Source organism: Pseudorca crassidens, chromosome 20 (genome assembly GCF_039906515.1).
Source record: "Pseudorca crassidens isolate mPseCra1 chromosome 20, mPseCra1.hap1, whole genome shotgun sequence".
Lineage (NCBI taxonomy): Eukaryota > Metazoa > Chordata > Mammalia > Artiodactyla > Delphinidae > Pseudorca > Pseudorca crassidens.
In genome coordinates, this window is record NC_090315.1 from 4831347 (window position 1) to 4847306 (window position 15960).

At 53.3% G+C, this 15960-nt stretch overlaps 2 protein-coding genes across 2 annotated transcripts in view; one reads left to right on the forward strand and one right to left on the reverse strand.

Annotated features, from left to right (window-relative positions):
• The window catches only part of ZNF628 (zinc finger protein 628), a 58522-nt gene extending 51039 nt beyond the window's left edge, over window positions 1-7483 (reverse strand). The window contains 1 exon segment of the mRNA XM_067718951.1: window positions 7460-7483. Within this exon segment, the coding sequence (XP_067575052.1) occupies window positions 7460-7468 (9 nt within the window). The 5' untranslated portion in view covers window positions 7469-7483.
• A 2395-nt stretch (window positions 7484-9878) lies between these two features.
• On the forward strand, window positions 9879-14737 carry UBE2S (ubiquitin conjugating enzyme E2 S). The gene is made up of 4 exons (XM_067719258.1): window positions 9879-10086; window positions 10694-10841; window positions 12186-12376; window positions 14265-14737. The coding sequence occupies exons 1-4, from the start codon at window positions 10084-10086 to the stop codon at window positions 14592-14594; spliced, it is 672 nt and encodes a 223-aa protein (XP_067575359.1). The 5' UTR covers window positions 9879-10083; the 3' UTR covers window positions 14595-14737.
• Window positions 14738-15960: the final 1223 nt, after the last annotated feature.

Here is a 15960-nt window from a genome sequence, read left to right on the forward strand (position 1 = left end):
TGCCTTCAAATCCTTAGTTTCTTCCTAAGAAAGCTTCTTCCCTCTAAGCAGGTAAGCATTTGTTTGCAGATTCTATTTGTTTGCACCTCCTTATATTTGAATTCTTTGCCTGAACATCACTGAAGTGTGTGTGTGTGGGGGGTGTGCATCTGCATTAGTTTCCTGGGGCTGCAGTAACAAAGTACCATACAACTGGCAGCTTAAACAGAAATGTATTCTCTCTCAGTGCTGGAGGCTGAGAGTCTGAGACGGAGGTGTCGGCAGGGCTGAGTCCTTCTGAGGCTGTGTGGGAGAATCTGTCTGTGCCTCCCTCCTAGCTTCTGGTGGCTTGCTGGCAATGCTGGCATTCCTCGACACATCATCTTCCCTCTGTATGCGTGTCTCCTTGGCAAAATGTCTCATTTTATAAGAACACCAGTCATCATGGATTAGGGCCCACCCCAATGATTTCATCTGCAAAGACCCTGTTTCCAAACAAGGTCACATTCACAAGTCCTGGAGTTTAGGACTTCAACATCTTTGTGGGCAGGGAGCAAAATTCAATCCATAACGGGGTGTGACAGAATAGTCTAAATGTCAGTTTTTATGATAACTGAAAATCATTTTCCACACCTCTCTCCTCCCACCCAGTGCACTAAAATATTTCCATAGTGATGACTAGAATTGCCCCCTCCTTCTGTCTCAAGAAGTGCCTCTAAGGCTTGGTTTTATGAACTTTAGGACAGCTCACCTCTAGGAGCATCTAAGTGTTTGTTTACTAATATCAGACTCATATTACATCAAAGCATTAGTTTGCTCGTACCTCTGGGTTGTGTGTGCAGGGCATTTCAGCATTGATTTTATCATTAAGAAAACCCCTTCCTCTCTAGTGTATTTAAGTGTTTGCTTCTCAGATATTAGACTTTATTCCATATCAGTCAGGGTTCTCCAGAGAAACAGAACCAATGTGTGTGTGTGTGTGTGTGTGTGTGTATTCCTGTTAAGGAACTGGCTCATGTGACCGTGGGGGTTGGCAAATCCAAAGTCTGTAAGGCAGCTGGAAACTCGGGCAGGCTTTCGAGGCTGCAGTCTTGAGGCAGGATTCGTTCTTTTCCAGGAAACCTCAGTTTCCGCTCTAAGGCCTTCGAATGATTGAACGTGGCCCACCATAGGATCTAGGATAATCTCCTTTACTCAAAGTCAACTGACTGTAGGTGTTCATCTTGTCTACAAAATACCATCACAGCAACACCTGGGCTGTGTTTGAACCAACAGCTGGGCACTGTAGCCGACCAAGTGGACACATGAAACCTAACCATCCTCACAGGATAGTGCTTGCTGGAAGGAGTGTGATCTGTGGTTGAGAAAGCCTGCCCCCCTTCGGTGCAGTTAAGTGTTCACCACCGGCTAGATTTCACCTGCTGAGGTCCATCTGTTTGACCGTAGGTTAGTGGGGTGGGAGGGGGTGATACCTTCAAGTACTGGTATTGGATCCCTGGTGAAATGCCCCACGTGGTGTGTGTAAGGGTTGTTCGACCGTTCTTAGAAATCGCCTCTTTGTGCTGGCGATTTGTCTATAGAAAATTGGGGGTGGGGGTGGGGAGGGAGGGTGGTGATGTAGTGTGTCGAAGTATGGGATCATTGAGCACTCAGAGAGTCTCCTCCTGGGCACAGACTAGGGCCGTACTTCCCTGCCTCCCAGATGTTAGATGTGCCAGATACAAACCCTTGTTGCTTTAACAACTGGGGCTTTGGGGCTGCTTGTTACTGCAGGACAGTGCAGCCTACTCCAGCCAATGTGCCTTGCCTGTGGAGAGGGGAACTGGGTGGCTTTTTTGCTGTACACTCTTGCACTTCTGAATTTTTTGTAGGTGCGTTACCTACTTTTAAAAAAATAAAGTCTAAATGTAAACGTCAATGGTGCCGGCTTTGACTGCCATTCCCCTAACTGAGCAGATGCCCAGGGCGAGCTTAACACAGGAGACTAGAGTCTCATTCCCCTCCCATGCAAGTGATTAGCTTCCACTCTGAGTTGTAACGCCAAGGCTTAAATGTATGTATTTTTCATTCAACATGGCCTCTATGTGCCTGTCAACTACTTCATTTCTGTTCAGCCAAGAAGAAAGCAATCTGATCCACATGTACCGTGCTTTAGTTGAGCAAGTCAACGATAAGATCTGGCATAAGCATTTTCGCCTTTGTAACCTAACATTTGCTCAATTTGCAACTCCACTGTGTTGATAAATACAGCCTCTGAGCAGCTATTCTTAACCGGCATTTGAGGGGGCGGGCTTGCAAACTTCTGAAATCTATACCAGATGTTGTGTGCATGTGCCTTTCTTTTTTCTTTTCATTTCTTTTCAACTTTATATTTTGAAACAGTTTCAAACGTGCAGAAGTTACAAGAACAAGTCCAAGAACTCATGTACAGCTTTTGTCAATTCACTAATTGTTAACATTTCATCACACTGCTTTATGGTTTTCCTCCCATATAAATATTTTTTTTCAGAGACACTTGAGAGTAAGTTGCCCCCTAAGGGACATTTCTGAAGGACAAGGACATTCTCTTACACAGCCACAGTATAGTTATCAAAAGCAAGGACTTAACACTGATGAAGTCCATGTTCCAGTTTCACCAACTGTCCCAGTATTGTCCTTTGGAGCAGTTCTCTTTTCAGTCCCTGGTACCCCGGGATTAGGTGTCGAATCTGGTTATTGTGTCTCTCGAGGCTCCTTGGACTTGAACAGTTCTTCAGTCTCTTTCATGACACACGTTTCTGGAGTCCAGGCAGCAGCATAATTTTTATTCCAGTCCCTACCACCAGACATTTAGGGTTTTCCCATTTCTCAATACTATGAACAATACTTTGAGGAATATCTTTTTGCACACCATGGGGAGCATTCACTTGCTTTTCCCTGGGAAGACCTCCCAGGAGGGTGAACTTCTGGGTCGGAGGGAGGTGCGTTTTTAAGACTTTTGCTGCACAACGCCAAGATGCAGTTCCGAGAGCCTTGCCAAGTCCACATATGTGAGAACGTCCATTTGCTCCCACCCTTGCCGGCATCAGGCATTATTCTGTTTAATCTTGATGTGCATCAGAGGTGTCTGTTTTACGGCCGTTATAGGAAGCCCCTAGTTACTATTGTGCTTTTTTTGTTTTGTTTTGTGTTTTTTTTTTGCGGTACACGGGCCTCTCACTGTCGTGGCCTCTCCCGTTGCGGAGCACACGCTCCGGACGCGCAGGCTCAGCGGCCATGGCTCACGGGCCCAGCCACTCCGCGGCATGTGGGACCCTTCCGGACCGGGGCACGTACCCGTGTCCCCTGCATCGGCAGGCGGACTCCCAACCACTGCGCCACCAGGGAAACCCCTAAAGTTTGTTTTTGTCCAACATGAAAGTCTGTGCTCTGCCGTCTAGAGTTTTTGGAGCGGGATAAGAGCAACGCGTTTCATTGCTGCTGTCTGTCACTAGAGGGAGCACCTGATCCACTGCAGGCATATTTAGCAATTAATGCGGGCCCCTCCCACTGGCGTAGAGGTCTAACCTCTGTTCAGGGGCACAAAGGAAAGTGGTTCTTGCTAATTACCTACCACAGCCTTACAGTCAACTTGCTTAAAAATATTAAGGCCACTAAGGGGCAGAGAACACATCAGCAACCACAGACTGTGAACTCAGAAATAAAGATGGAGGCATTTACTCATGAAAAGATGCTCAGCCTCACTGGGAAGAAAGGAAATGCCGATGAAAGATGAGGCACATTTGACCATGACTGGCACATATTTTGAAGCCTGCTAATACTCGGGCTCATTTCTGCATCAAAACATTGACATCGGCTGCTTCCTCTGCCTGGAACAGTCTTTCTCCTCTGGATAAGCACAAACCTTGCTCCCTCGCTTCCTTTAAATATTTGTTTCCTTCTCGATGAAGATCTACCCTGACTCCCCGCATCTAAAATTCTCCCCCCTCCCCCCAGTGTTCCCAAACCTCCTTACCTTAACTGCTCTAATTTTTATAGTAATATTTTTTTATACTACCAGCTTTTCTTACCCACTAGCCCAGGACTTTCCCAGTGCTGGCACTCAATGAAAGTCCAGCATCTTGGGCAACCCCGTACAGTTGGCCACCCTGGGTTTAGTGCTTACTGTTTATCTGTCTCCCCACCAGAATGGAAGCCCCAGGAAGGTGGTGTCTTGCTTCCTGTCTTGGTCACTGATGTATCCCAAGCACACAGAAACACAGCCTGGCAAATAGTTGGTTCTAAATGAATTACTGAATGAATGGATCAGAGCCTAATGGTGAGGATCTAAATAAGTAGAACCCTGCCAAGGGCTACTTGGCAGAATTGCAAACACATGCTCTTTTGATCCTGAGATTCCACTTCTAGGAATTTCTCCTTCAGGAAAGCTCACACCTTTTTTTTTTTTTTTTTTTTTTTTTGGTGGTACGCGGGCCTCTCACTGTTGTGGCCTCTCCCGTTGCGGAGCACAGGCTCCGGACGTGCCGTGGCTCACGGGCCCAGCTGCTCCGCGCCATGTGGGATCTTCCCAGACCGGGGCACGAACCCGTGTCCCCTGCATTGGCAGGCGGACTCTCAACCACTGCACTACCAGGGAAGCCCGAAAGCTCACACCTTTGCCCAAAGATAAACGTTTGAGGATGCTCACTGCAGCTTCTAGCCACAGACTGGACCGGCATAAACACCCTGGAGAATGCTAGAAACTCCCGTGTTCTTATCAAGGACCGCTGTGCATGCTGCCGAGGGAGGATGTGTGGGAATGTAAACGTCCAAGTAGTGTTGGGAAGAAGACACCCAGATATTAACAGCGGGTACCTGAGGGGGTGGGATTGCGAATGTGGGAGTGGAAGGAGAGCTGGAGAGCTGCACCTCCTACTTTTACCTCTTGCACTGCAGTAACTGTGTGAATTTCCCTCCAAGCATGTATTTCTTTAGTGATTTAATACAGATGAACAGAAGAAATGAAGATTAATTTCTGAAGCTAGAATTCAAGCCGAAGGGACAATTTGGGTTTCACTGAGCAAAAGTAAGTTTCCAGGTCTCCAATATTTAGGAAAGTAAGGACAGCCCTCCCCTAGCCCATCCCCTGCAGATTCCAGTCTCCCAAACTAACACAAAAGGCCCATCACTAGGCCATCTCCTGAGTCATTCTCAGATCCGCCCACTTCTCGGCCATAGCCACCACACTAGCCCAACCCATGACCAGCTCCCTGCTGGAGTTCCTGCTTCCACTCTGGGTCCTCCAATCTAGTCTCTACCCAGCAGCCCTGAGCCAGAATCTCAACATCAGTACCAAATCCACTCACACGTCCCGGTGAGAATTCCTCATTGGCTCCCTAGGGCTCTACCAAGCCTAGCCCCTCCATACCTACCTCTACTGGCTCAGAACATTCTTCCTTCAGACCTCTCTCTCCCTCTTTCTCCACCCCTCTGGCCTTCTTTCAGTTCCTCCCATCTCAGTATTTTTTAAAAATTCTTTTTAGAAAAATAACATCTTTATTCTGACATATAACTCACATGCCATACATAAACCCCACCAATTTAAAGTGTTCTGGTATATTCATAGAGCTGTGCATCTATACCATCACAATTTTAGAATATTTTCATTGCCCCAAGAAGAAAATCTACCCATTAGCTATCAACTCTCCATCCCCCAGTCCTAGGCAATCACTAATCCACTTTCTGTCTGCATGCATTTGACTGTTCTTGACATTTCATATAAATGGAATCATACAACATGCAGTCCTTTGTGACTGGCTTCTTTCCCTTAGCGTAGCGCTTTGGAGGTTCATCCATTTTGTAGCAGATAACAGTACTTCACTCCTTTCTATGGTTGTATAATATTTCATTGTAAGTAAATACCAGTTAGTTTATCCATTCACCAGTTGCTGAACATGTGGGTTGTTCCCACTTTTGGCTATTAGAAATAACGCTGCTATGAATATCTGTGTATGCCTTTTCACGTGGACATGTTTCCATTTCTCTGGTATATACCTAGCAGTGGAATTGCTGGGTCATATGGTAACTCTAGATTTAATCATCTGAGGAACTGCCTGACTGTTTTCCAAATCAGCTGCACCATTTTTCATTCCCACCAGCTGTGTGAGGGTTCCTATCTTCCACATCCTCCCTGACACTTATTATCTCACTTTTTGATTATAGCCACCCTGGTGGTGTAATGCGGTAGCTCACTGTGGTTTTGATGTGCATTTCCCTGATGGCTGATGATGCTGAGCATCTTGTCATGTGCTTATTGGCCATTTATATATCTTCTTTGATGACCAGCACCATCTCTTCTCAGGGTTATTGCAACAGCCTCCTCCCCGGCCTCCCTGCTTCCGCCCTCATCCCCCTTCATTCTCTTCTCCATCCAGCAGTCAGAGTGAGACCCCAGCATTCCGCTGCTCAAAACCCTGCCATTGCTCCCTGTTCCCCCGGAGACAAGACCAGAGTCCTAGCCACGGCCTTCAAGGCCCTGAATGATACCGGCTCCCCAACTCCATCCACACATACATCTCTCTAACCTCAGCTCCCCACACCCTCCCCCTTGCCCACTCTGTTCCAACCAAACCAGCCTCCTTGCAGTTCCTTGCACGTGCTAGGCCTTTGTTCCAGCTGTTCCCACTGGCTGGAATGCTCTTCCCTGATAAGCACATAGCTCACTTCCTCCCTTCCTTCAAACTTGTGTTCACATGATACCTGCTTGGTAAGGCCTCCCTGGCCACCTGGCTTAAAATTCACAACCTGGCACACCCTGAGCCCCTCCCTTGCTCTACTTCTCTCTTTTTCCACAGCACTTGCTCCCTTCTAACATACCATGTATTTTATTTATTTATTACATTTCACTTCTGTGTCTGTCTTCTCTCACCACAGTAAGCCCCACAAGGGCAAAGATCTTTGTTTGCCTACGTATCCCAATCACCCAGAACAGTGCCTGGCACACAGTAGGTGCTCAATAAATACTTGCTGAACAAACACCTTGATCTGTCAGGCACTCTGCTAGAGTCTAAGAACAGGGTCCCTGTGCTCCTGGGGCTGTACTCATCGGGGGACAGAGACAAACATGTAAGCAAACAAATAATAAATTCTTATGGACCAGGAAGATCAAAGAGGGTGAAGTAAACAGAGCATGGGAGTGGAGGTGAGGAAGCTGCTCTGAGAGGTGACTTTTTTTTTTTCCAGCCGTGCTGCACAGGTTGTGGGATCTTAGCTCCCCGACCAGGGACTGACCTCAGTTCCTTGGCAGTGAGAGCGAGGAGTCCTAACCACTGGACTGCCAGGGAAGTCCCATGAGAGGTGACATTTTAAGGTGAGCCTAGGCCATGAGGAGGACAGAGGAGGAGGAAAGCCCTCCTGGCACAGGGGACTCCCGTGTAAACTTCTTCAGGTCAGGCAGAGATTGGCTTATAGCAGGGAGACAGACAGAAAGAGGCCAAGGGGGCCTCAGGGAGAGTGTACTTACAGATCTCATGGGAGTTTGGGATTTACTTGAAACGCAGTGTGTTGAGGGCTCTTGAAAAGTTCTTAGCAGGGGTGGGGCCTGTTGGGATTTCAGGGGTCAGTAAAGAGCAGCCTCCCTGAGGTCCAACCCCTGCCACTGCCTGTTTCTGTAAACAAAGGCTGATGGGAACACAGCCAGCCCCTACATCTGCACATGGGCTTGGCTACTCTGGGGCTATAGCAGCAGAACTGGGTACGCTGGGACAGAGACTGATGGCCCGCAAAATCAAAAACCTTTACTGAGGTTTGCTGACCCCAATTTTAAGATGCAGGCGATTCCTTCCTTCTCCCTCAGGTCCTGTCGACGTCACCGATCCCCATCACGTCTCCCATCCCCACTGCCACCATCCTGCTCTCCTCCCTATTAGCGCCCATGGCCCTGTCAAAGCCTCCAATGGCTCCCTAGGGCTTGAAGACAACACACCACCCACCCGGCAGAGGCGAGAGACGTAACCGCTGCCCCCCCTTACCTCTCGGACTTAAGCACCTCCCTCCGACCTACCCTCACTGGCTTCCTGGTGGCGCCCCAAACACACCAAGCGCGATCCCCTCGCCTCGCCTTTGCACGGGCTGTTCCCTTTTCTGGAATGCTTTTCCCCTAGACCTTCCCGCATGGAGCCCAAGAGATCCTTCCTCAGGTCAAAGAGCAACCCCCACCCCTCCCTTTGTAGGCCCTTGGCCCTGATTGTTCCTCTACGTCTTTATCACTCGCTGACATCATAGGATATACTTACTTTACTGTCTGGCTTCCCCACGAAGACGTCAGCTCCCTGAGTGCGCAGGGATTTTGTCCCTTTTATGCTCAGCCATATCCCCAGAGTATCCTGCCTACCGCATGATAGGTGCTCAAAAATAAAAGCGTACTGAACGACTGAGAGTGTCCCGAGGGGAATCATAACATCCACCTGACAGGACTGTGGCAAGGATTCAATGAGATGAAGCACGCAAAGAAACTAGAACAGTGCCCTGCCCAGCGAGCACCGGATCGATCACCACCACCTCTCGTGACCATCATCAGTTACGTCTGTTGAGTGGACTTCTGAGATACAGCTCAGTCTGACCACCACCTCCGCCATGTCCCAAGTGGGGGGCGGGGGGGCCCTGGGCAAGTCACTTGACCCCTCTCTTCCTTCAGGGTTCTTGGGTGTTAACTGGGCCGGACTCCTCTGCACCCGGTGGGATAACACCCAAGGCGAGGCGCGTGGGATGCCCGCGTGCGGCCAATCTGCCACAAACTAGTCATGGCTACGGCGGTGGGCGTCTCTGCACGTTCCTGGCCCCTGTTCCAGAGGCTGGGGCCCCCTGAGGAGTCTTTTCGGGACCAGGGCAGAGAGGGCCTGACGGGGGCGCCGCGGCCGCACCGCACAGGAGCCGAGGAGGCGGGTCAGCTCCCGGGCCTCCCGCTCTCAGGGCGCCGACACTAGGCCGCCCGGGGCGCTCTGCGCCGGTTCACCAGACAGGGAAAGGGAGACCCGGCGAGGCCTGGCTGGCGGGAGACCGCTGTCAGTCACAGGCAGGGCCAGGCCCTCAACAAGGCCTGGGGGCTCTTCCTTCTTTCTCGGGCACAGTCCTCACAGGAGGAGACTGAAGCCTGGCTGGGGCCAGAGGTCACACACTGGACGGCCAGGCGTCTAAGCCTTCAGCGCCGGGTTGACACACCACGCAGGTCACAGGTCATTCTTAGCACAAAATGGCGCCTCGGAGAAAAACGTACAACGATTCCCAGCGCCCACCCCCACTCCCGGCTGAGGAAGGGGCGCGGGCATCCGCGCACACTCATTTGCATACATAAAAATCAACGAACTTCATTGGCTGCAGGCGCCTGGGTCCGCGCTAGGCAAGGCTCCCATTGGTCGCTCTCCATTTCCCTCGCCCCCCCAACCCCCGTACTGCCTTCTCCGTCAAGGATTGGCCCGCGCGCGTCTCGTGACGCCACTCCACGACTGCGCGCCCCTATTGGCCGGCGCGCCTTCTATCGTCCTTTTAAACCGCCAGAGTCCCACCTCCCTTCGCCCTGCCCAGGCTCCACGGCCGACCGTTAGTCGCGTGAGTGATCTCCTGGGCGTCGGGGCACGCGCGTGCGCCAGCGTCTCATTCAAATGGGCCAATCAGCGGTCGCGTCGCCCTTCACGTCCTCTCCCGCTCTACTTCCCTTTCTCCGCCACTCCATCCTCCCGGATCCCTCCCCGACCACCGCGTACCCCCATTGGCCGGCCCGCCGAGCGCCCCCTCCCCAACTTCGGCCTGCAGCTTGCTGGAAGGGAGCGAGCTCGTCGAACGCCGAGGGCCGTGCGCGCTGACGTCACGGGTCGAGGCACGGCGAGAGGGGCCCGCGAGGGGGCGCGGCCTGTGGGCGGATATAAAAGGGCGGCGGTGCGCGCGCGACAGGCTTAGTGCGGCCGGGCACTGGGGGCGGGTGGACGTGCGGTGCGGTTCGCGGCGGGCGTCGGAGGCAGCGGGGAGCAGAGCGGGGCCGCCGGGGCCTCGCTAGGGCCGCAGCGGCAGCAGTTGGGCCCCCCGCCCCGGCCGGCGGCCGGAGAGCGCAGGAAGGGGGCCGGGGGGACCCGCCCCCGGCCGGCAGCAGTCATGGTGAGCTAGGCGTCCAGGCCCGGGAGGGGTGGTTGGGCCCCCCCCCAGAGGAGGAGGCGGGGTCTCAGGAGCCTCTCGCGAGCGGCTTGGGGGATTGGAGGGCCCACCTGGGTATCCCGGGCCTGAGATGGGCCCAGGGGCCTTCCTGTAGGCGGGGCGGGGCGGGAGGGGAGGGCCCGGCCGAGCTCCGGGCTTTTTGGCCCGCCCGTGGGTGTTTCGGGAACAACGACGCTCCGCCGCCGTCTCCAGGCTCGAGTTGGGGTTTCCAGGGTGGTCTTAACCAAGATTAGGTGGGGAAGGGGGACCGGCATAGGCCTCGGGCCTGCCCGGAATCATTCGGGGACCTTGCGGAGCTACGAGCGGGCTTTGGGGTCTTCTGGGGAAGGTGGAGTCATCCGCAAGCCCTCGGCAATCCGCCCTATTTCTAGTGGGAGATCAGCTTGGGGCGGTCGCCTGAAGCATCCTGGGTTGGGGGTTCTGGGAGCTCGGGGTGATTGACAGCCTGGGACTGCAGGAGTAAGACTAGGGTGCCACTGCATCCTAGATCCTGCAGGAGGCACCAGGCCCTGGCTCTGCCCGTGGCTCACCCCCTTGTCTCCATACCTAGAACTCCAACGTGGAGAACCTGCCCCCCCATATCATCCGCCTGGTGTACAAGGAGGTGACGACACTGACAGCTGACCCACCTGATGGTATCAAGGTCTTTCCCAATGAGGAGGACCTCACTGACCTGCAGGTCACCATCGAGGGCCCTGGTGAGTGTGGGAATGAGAGGGAGGGGTGCACTTCCTAGATCTCCGTCAATCTTAGAGCAAGGATAGGAGGCTCCCACTGTAAGGTGGACTGCCAGACCCTGAGGACGCAGGGGTAGACATGACAGACACACCTGTTACACATGGTGCTCACAGTATGCAGGGCAGGACACTAGAAATGACAAGTAATTGTATATACTTTCCCCGTAAGTGTTGTGAGAAAAATTCTGGGGGCCAGGAGAGCATATAATGGGGCCTTACCTGGGTTTGGGTGTTTCCTCCATCCTGAAGTATGGGTAGGAATTAAGTGGGATTGGGAAGAGGATGCCAAGTGGGGAGAAGTGTCAGCAAAGGCCTGGAGGGGAGGCTGGATCATCTCAAACTCCTTCCTGCCGCCAGTGTTAGGCTCTCTGGGGACCAAGCAGAGAACAAATGCAGGCTTTCAGGGAGATAACAGTAATAACCAAATAACTACAGGGGACCGTTTGATCTTGCATAGTGGCTTAGCAGGTTGTTTCACGTGCACTACATTTAAGTTATTAGTTGAATTTTTATAAGTGAAGAGTGTGATGAAGGACCTAGTCTGGAGTTGAACTTGTGGGGAGGGGGTCAGGGAAGACTTCCTGAGGAAAAGAAGAAAAAAGACTTGTGAAGCTTATAGGGAACAGATCTTTTAGGGCTTGTAGACCTCTTTTAAAGGAGTTTGGAAAGGAAGCCTTTGGAAGGTTTAAAGCCGGGCCAGTGGGTCGCTTCAGACTTCACTTTGACTTCAGTGAGGGTGGGGATACAATCTGGAGGCCGGTCAGGAAGCCGCTGACCATGGGCATCCATCAGGTGAGAGAAGTGGTTCCGCTGGACTTGGAGGTGGGCTCAGATTCAGGAGTGGACCTGGAGGTCGGCTGCCCAGGCTATGATGGGTGGGACGTGGGGGCTGGGGCATGAGGAACAGCCATGGGTCTGGAACAACTCCCAGTGTTTGCTGCGGCAGGGAAGACCACGGAGTGGACAGAACTGTCCTGACATTTGCCTGAGAAGCTTCCAAATAGATGTTTTTCCTAGGAGCTGAGTGGGCACGTGTGTCTGTGCCTCTTGGGAAGGGTGTGCTGTGCCTTCACTTGGGAGTGAAGAGGGATCCGTGGGTGGGGACCACCAGTCAGGGGGTTTACTCTGAGCTGGGGGTGGTGCCTGTGGCCCCCTGGGAACCTGGGCCTGTCTTCCTCTCGAGAACCCCCCGTCTGGTGGAGGAGGCGGTGGGGCACTTGCCTCGCAGCCAGACCGTGGAGACTGGTTTTGGGGGTGCCTGGAAGGCCTGCGCCTCCTGACACTGTCCCCCTCCCTGCATTCCAGAGGGGACCCCATACGCCGGAGGCCTCTTCCGCATGAAACTCCTGCTGGGGAAGGACTTTCCTGCCTCCCCGCCCAAGGGCTACTTCCTGACCAAGATCTTCCACCCAAATGTGGGCGCCAATGGTGAGATCTGCGTCAACGTGCTCAAGAGGGACTGGACAGCTGAGCTGGGCATCCGGCACGTGCTGCTGGTGAGTTCTGCCTGGGCCTGGGCCTCCCTCCTGGACGCATCCCAGTGATGTCCAAGCCACGGAGCCTTGTTTCTCTTCTAAAGTCAACACTGAACTGGTTGGGGCTTCTACATATGAATCCAGATTTCCAGCTTTTCTGGAAGGGTTGGCAGTGCCCAGCTACCTTTGCTGTGGAACAAGTGATGGTTTGTGTAGCAGGACGGTGTTCTGACAGGTACAAGTCAAGCGTCTGGTTAGGGCGAAGATAGACTGTCCAGTATCCTACAGCGTACAGTTCATTGGTGTTTCAGTAGTCACAGCTTGTACAACCATCACCATTGTCATTCCATCGTTCCTCAACCAGGGGTGGTTTTGTTCCATTGGGGACATTTTTAATTGTCACACCTGGGGGTGCTACCAGCACCTACTGGGTGGAGACAGGGAAGCTGCTGCACATCGTGCAGCAGGGACCACCCCGCGGAGAACCATCCAGGCCCACCTCAGCCAAGCTGAGGTGGAGACAGCCAGACTACTCTGGTGCTCCAGGGTCCCCATAGGCCACTTAAAGCATGTAGGTCACCTGATGCCTCTCCACCCCTCCCACAAGGTGAAATTTAAAAAAACAAACACTGAATTTCTAATGAGCCCCTGGGGCAGTTGGTAGGGAGGACTGGGAATTGGGGTTTCCTGCAGGGCCCGGGGGAGGATTGAGCACCAAGGTAAACAGACCCCAAACCTTTTCCTCCTCTCCCTGGAGTGTCAGTGGTGGCTGCCAGCAACACCAGAGATGAGCTCACAGAATAACTCCCAAGTGTCCCCAACAATCCCTAGGGCCTGCAGTGCGGGGCCCTGGCCAGGCTCAGCCATGGGAGGGCAGCTGTGGGAAAGGCGGGCAGTCAGGCCTCTGGTTGTGGGGTGCAGTTGTCAGAATTAGGGTGTGATGCTGGTCCCTCATGATTATCAGTGATGTGTGTTGGGCCAGGTGCTTTGGGGAGTACTTGTTACTGCCCCCATTTACACGTGAGAGCATTTCACCTGCTCAAGGCCAGACAAGTTCTGGGTTCCTGGGGTGCTCTGCGTTCCCTTTTAGAATCAAAGTGGAGGTAAAACAAACACGGCTTAGGGGCCACAGCTGTCTGGGTAGACTCCTCTTAGAACGGTCCATTGGTGGCTGGCTGGTCACACCTTTCGGCCTCGATTTACTCTGCAGTTAAAATGGGCAGATTAAGGAATATTGAAGACTCACTTCCTTCCTGGACCACTCTCGACTGTCCTCGGGCATCAGTCTCTGTTTATGCCCTGGTGCCTTTCTCTTGGGTATTAACAGCTTGCCCAGCCAGGATTTGTGCCTCTGCCCTTGAGATTCCTGTTAAAGCCAGCGATAGCTGTAGCTTTAAGCATCTTCCTGTAGTGTAATGTAGAGCTAGTTGTCTAGTTGCTAGTTTCTAAGTTGTTCCCCTCGCTTCCTTTTTTTTTTTTTTTTTTTTTTTTTGGCTGCATTGCGTCTTCATTGCTGTGCACGGGCTTTTGTCTAGTTGCAGCCAGCAGGTGCTACTCTTCGTTGTGGTGCGCAGGCTTCTCATTGCAGTGGCTTCTCTTGTTGCAGAGCACGGGCTCTACAGCGCAGGCTCAGTAGTTGTGGCGCACGGGCTTAGTTGCTCCACGGCATATGGGATCTTCCCGGACCAGGGCTCGAACCCATGTCCCCTGCATTGGCAGGTGGATTCTTAATGACTGTGCCACCAGGGAAGTCCCCCCTCACTTCCTGAATGACCTGGGGCGAGTCACTGATCACGGTGCCTGCACACATGTGCCATCTGGGGGAGCGGTGTTGGGAGTTGAGGCCACAAGGCCGGATGTGTGAGGCTTGGGGGACCGGCCCCCCCTGACCCTGGCGCTCTCCCCACAGACCATCAAGTGCCTGCTGATCCACCCTAACCCCGAGTCTGCCCTCAACGAGGAGGCGGGCCGCCTGCTCTTGGAGAACTACGAGGAGTACGCCGCCCGCGCACGCCTGCTCACAGAGATCCACGGGGGCGCAGGTGGGCCCAGCAGCGGCAGGGCCGAGGCCAGCCGGTCCCTGGCCAGCGGGGCTGTGGCCTCCACCGCTGACCCCATGGCCCCTGGGGGCCCAGGAGGGGTCGAGGGGCCCATGGCCAAGAAGCACGCGGGTGAGCGTGATAAGAAGCTGGCAGCCAAGAAAAAGACGGACAAGAAGCGGGCGCTGCGGCGGCTGTAGTGGGCTCTCCTCCCTCCCTCTCCCACCCGCCACCCACCTGCCCCCAACTCTGTCTCTAAGTTATTTAAGTTATGGCTGGGGTGGGGGAGGGCACGGGGGCACTCGGACCTGGATTTGTTTTTCTAAATAAAGTTGGAAAAGCAGCTGTTGTTGCCTCCACCACCCTGGCTTTGAGCAGTGGGCGCCCCAGCCCGAGACTTCACGTGGGCTGAGCACAGGTCTCTCAGCTCAGCGGGCCTCCTGTTGGAGTCAGAGACGCCCTCTGTCTGAGGGGTGCAGTGCCAGGCACGGGCCTGCTGCTGATCTCTCCTGCCCTTGTTCTCCTGAAATGGGCATAGTGGCCGGGCAGTGGGTGTGGGAGCTCCGTCTGTCTGCTGTGCGCTGGGGCACTTGATCCCGCTGTAGCCAACAGAACATGTTCCTGTGGATTTCTGTATCATATATCACAAATCCCAGGCCTGAGGAGACACCTGTCTTACAATTTGTGTTGGTTGGAAGTTGGTGTGACGGGCTGGTCGCTGCTCGGGTTTCAGAAGTGAAGTTGAGGATCCACTGGGCACGTTCCTTTCTCGGGTCCTCTTCAAACTCAAAGCTGGCGGGATTCAGTTTCTTGGGGTCATAGGGCCTGGGGCTATCCCCAGCTCCTAGAAGCTGCCAGGGTTCTCGCCCCACAGCCCCCTTTTGTGGGACCCAGTTGATTAGATGAAGCTGATGAGCCCCGGGTGATAACTTGACTGCAGGAACATGTCCCAGCGTGGTCACAGGTTCTGCCCTCACTCCAGGGGTGGGGGCGGGAGACCCGGCGGCCCAGGTCAGCTTCCTGCATGCACCCCTGCGGCATGGCCCTTCTCCCTGCCCTGTTCCTTCATCTGCAGGAGGGCAGACCTGCTGGTCATCGTACCTCTTGGACTGTTATGGAGGGTCAGGTAAGGGCCGCAGACCCGGACAAGTGTCGGGGTTCTCGGCTGGTGGGAGAGTAGGGAGTGGTCGGCCTTGGCAGAAACCAGCAAAGGCACAGATGGGGAGGCCAAAGATTTTGTCGCCCTCTGTCAGGCTCTGTGCCGGGCCTTAGGACACTGTCAAAAATGATCATAAAACACAGAGAAAAGAAAGCCTGGTAGGCCAGTTTTCACAGTTGCTTCCTTTGTAATCAGCAAAGCCTGGAAATATAACCCACATGTTCACCAATGGATGAATGAGTAAAGGAATTGTGAATTCACACAGTGGAATACTACTTAGCTAAACACCGATACACAAAATAACATGCTGAGTGAAGCCATATACGCAAGAGTACAAAATACTTGATTCCATTTCTATGAAATTCTAGAACAGGCAAAGTTAGTCACTAAGGGCCAAAAGCAGATCA

Coding starts and splice junctions, on each gene's coding strand:
- UBE2S (XM_067719258.1), top strand. Junction 10,842..12,185: donor GGTCACCATCGAGGGCCCTG/GTGAGTGTGGGA, acceptor CCTGCATTCCAG/AGGGGACCCCATACGCCGGA. Junction 12,377..14,264: donor GCATCCGGCACGTGCTGCTG/GTGAGTTCTGCC, acceptor CTCTCCCCACAG/ACCATCAAGTGCCTGCTGAT.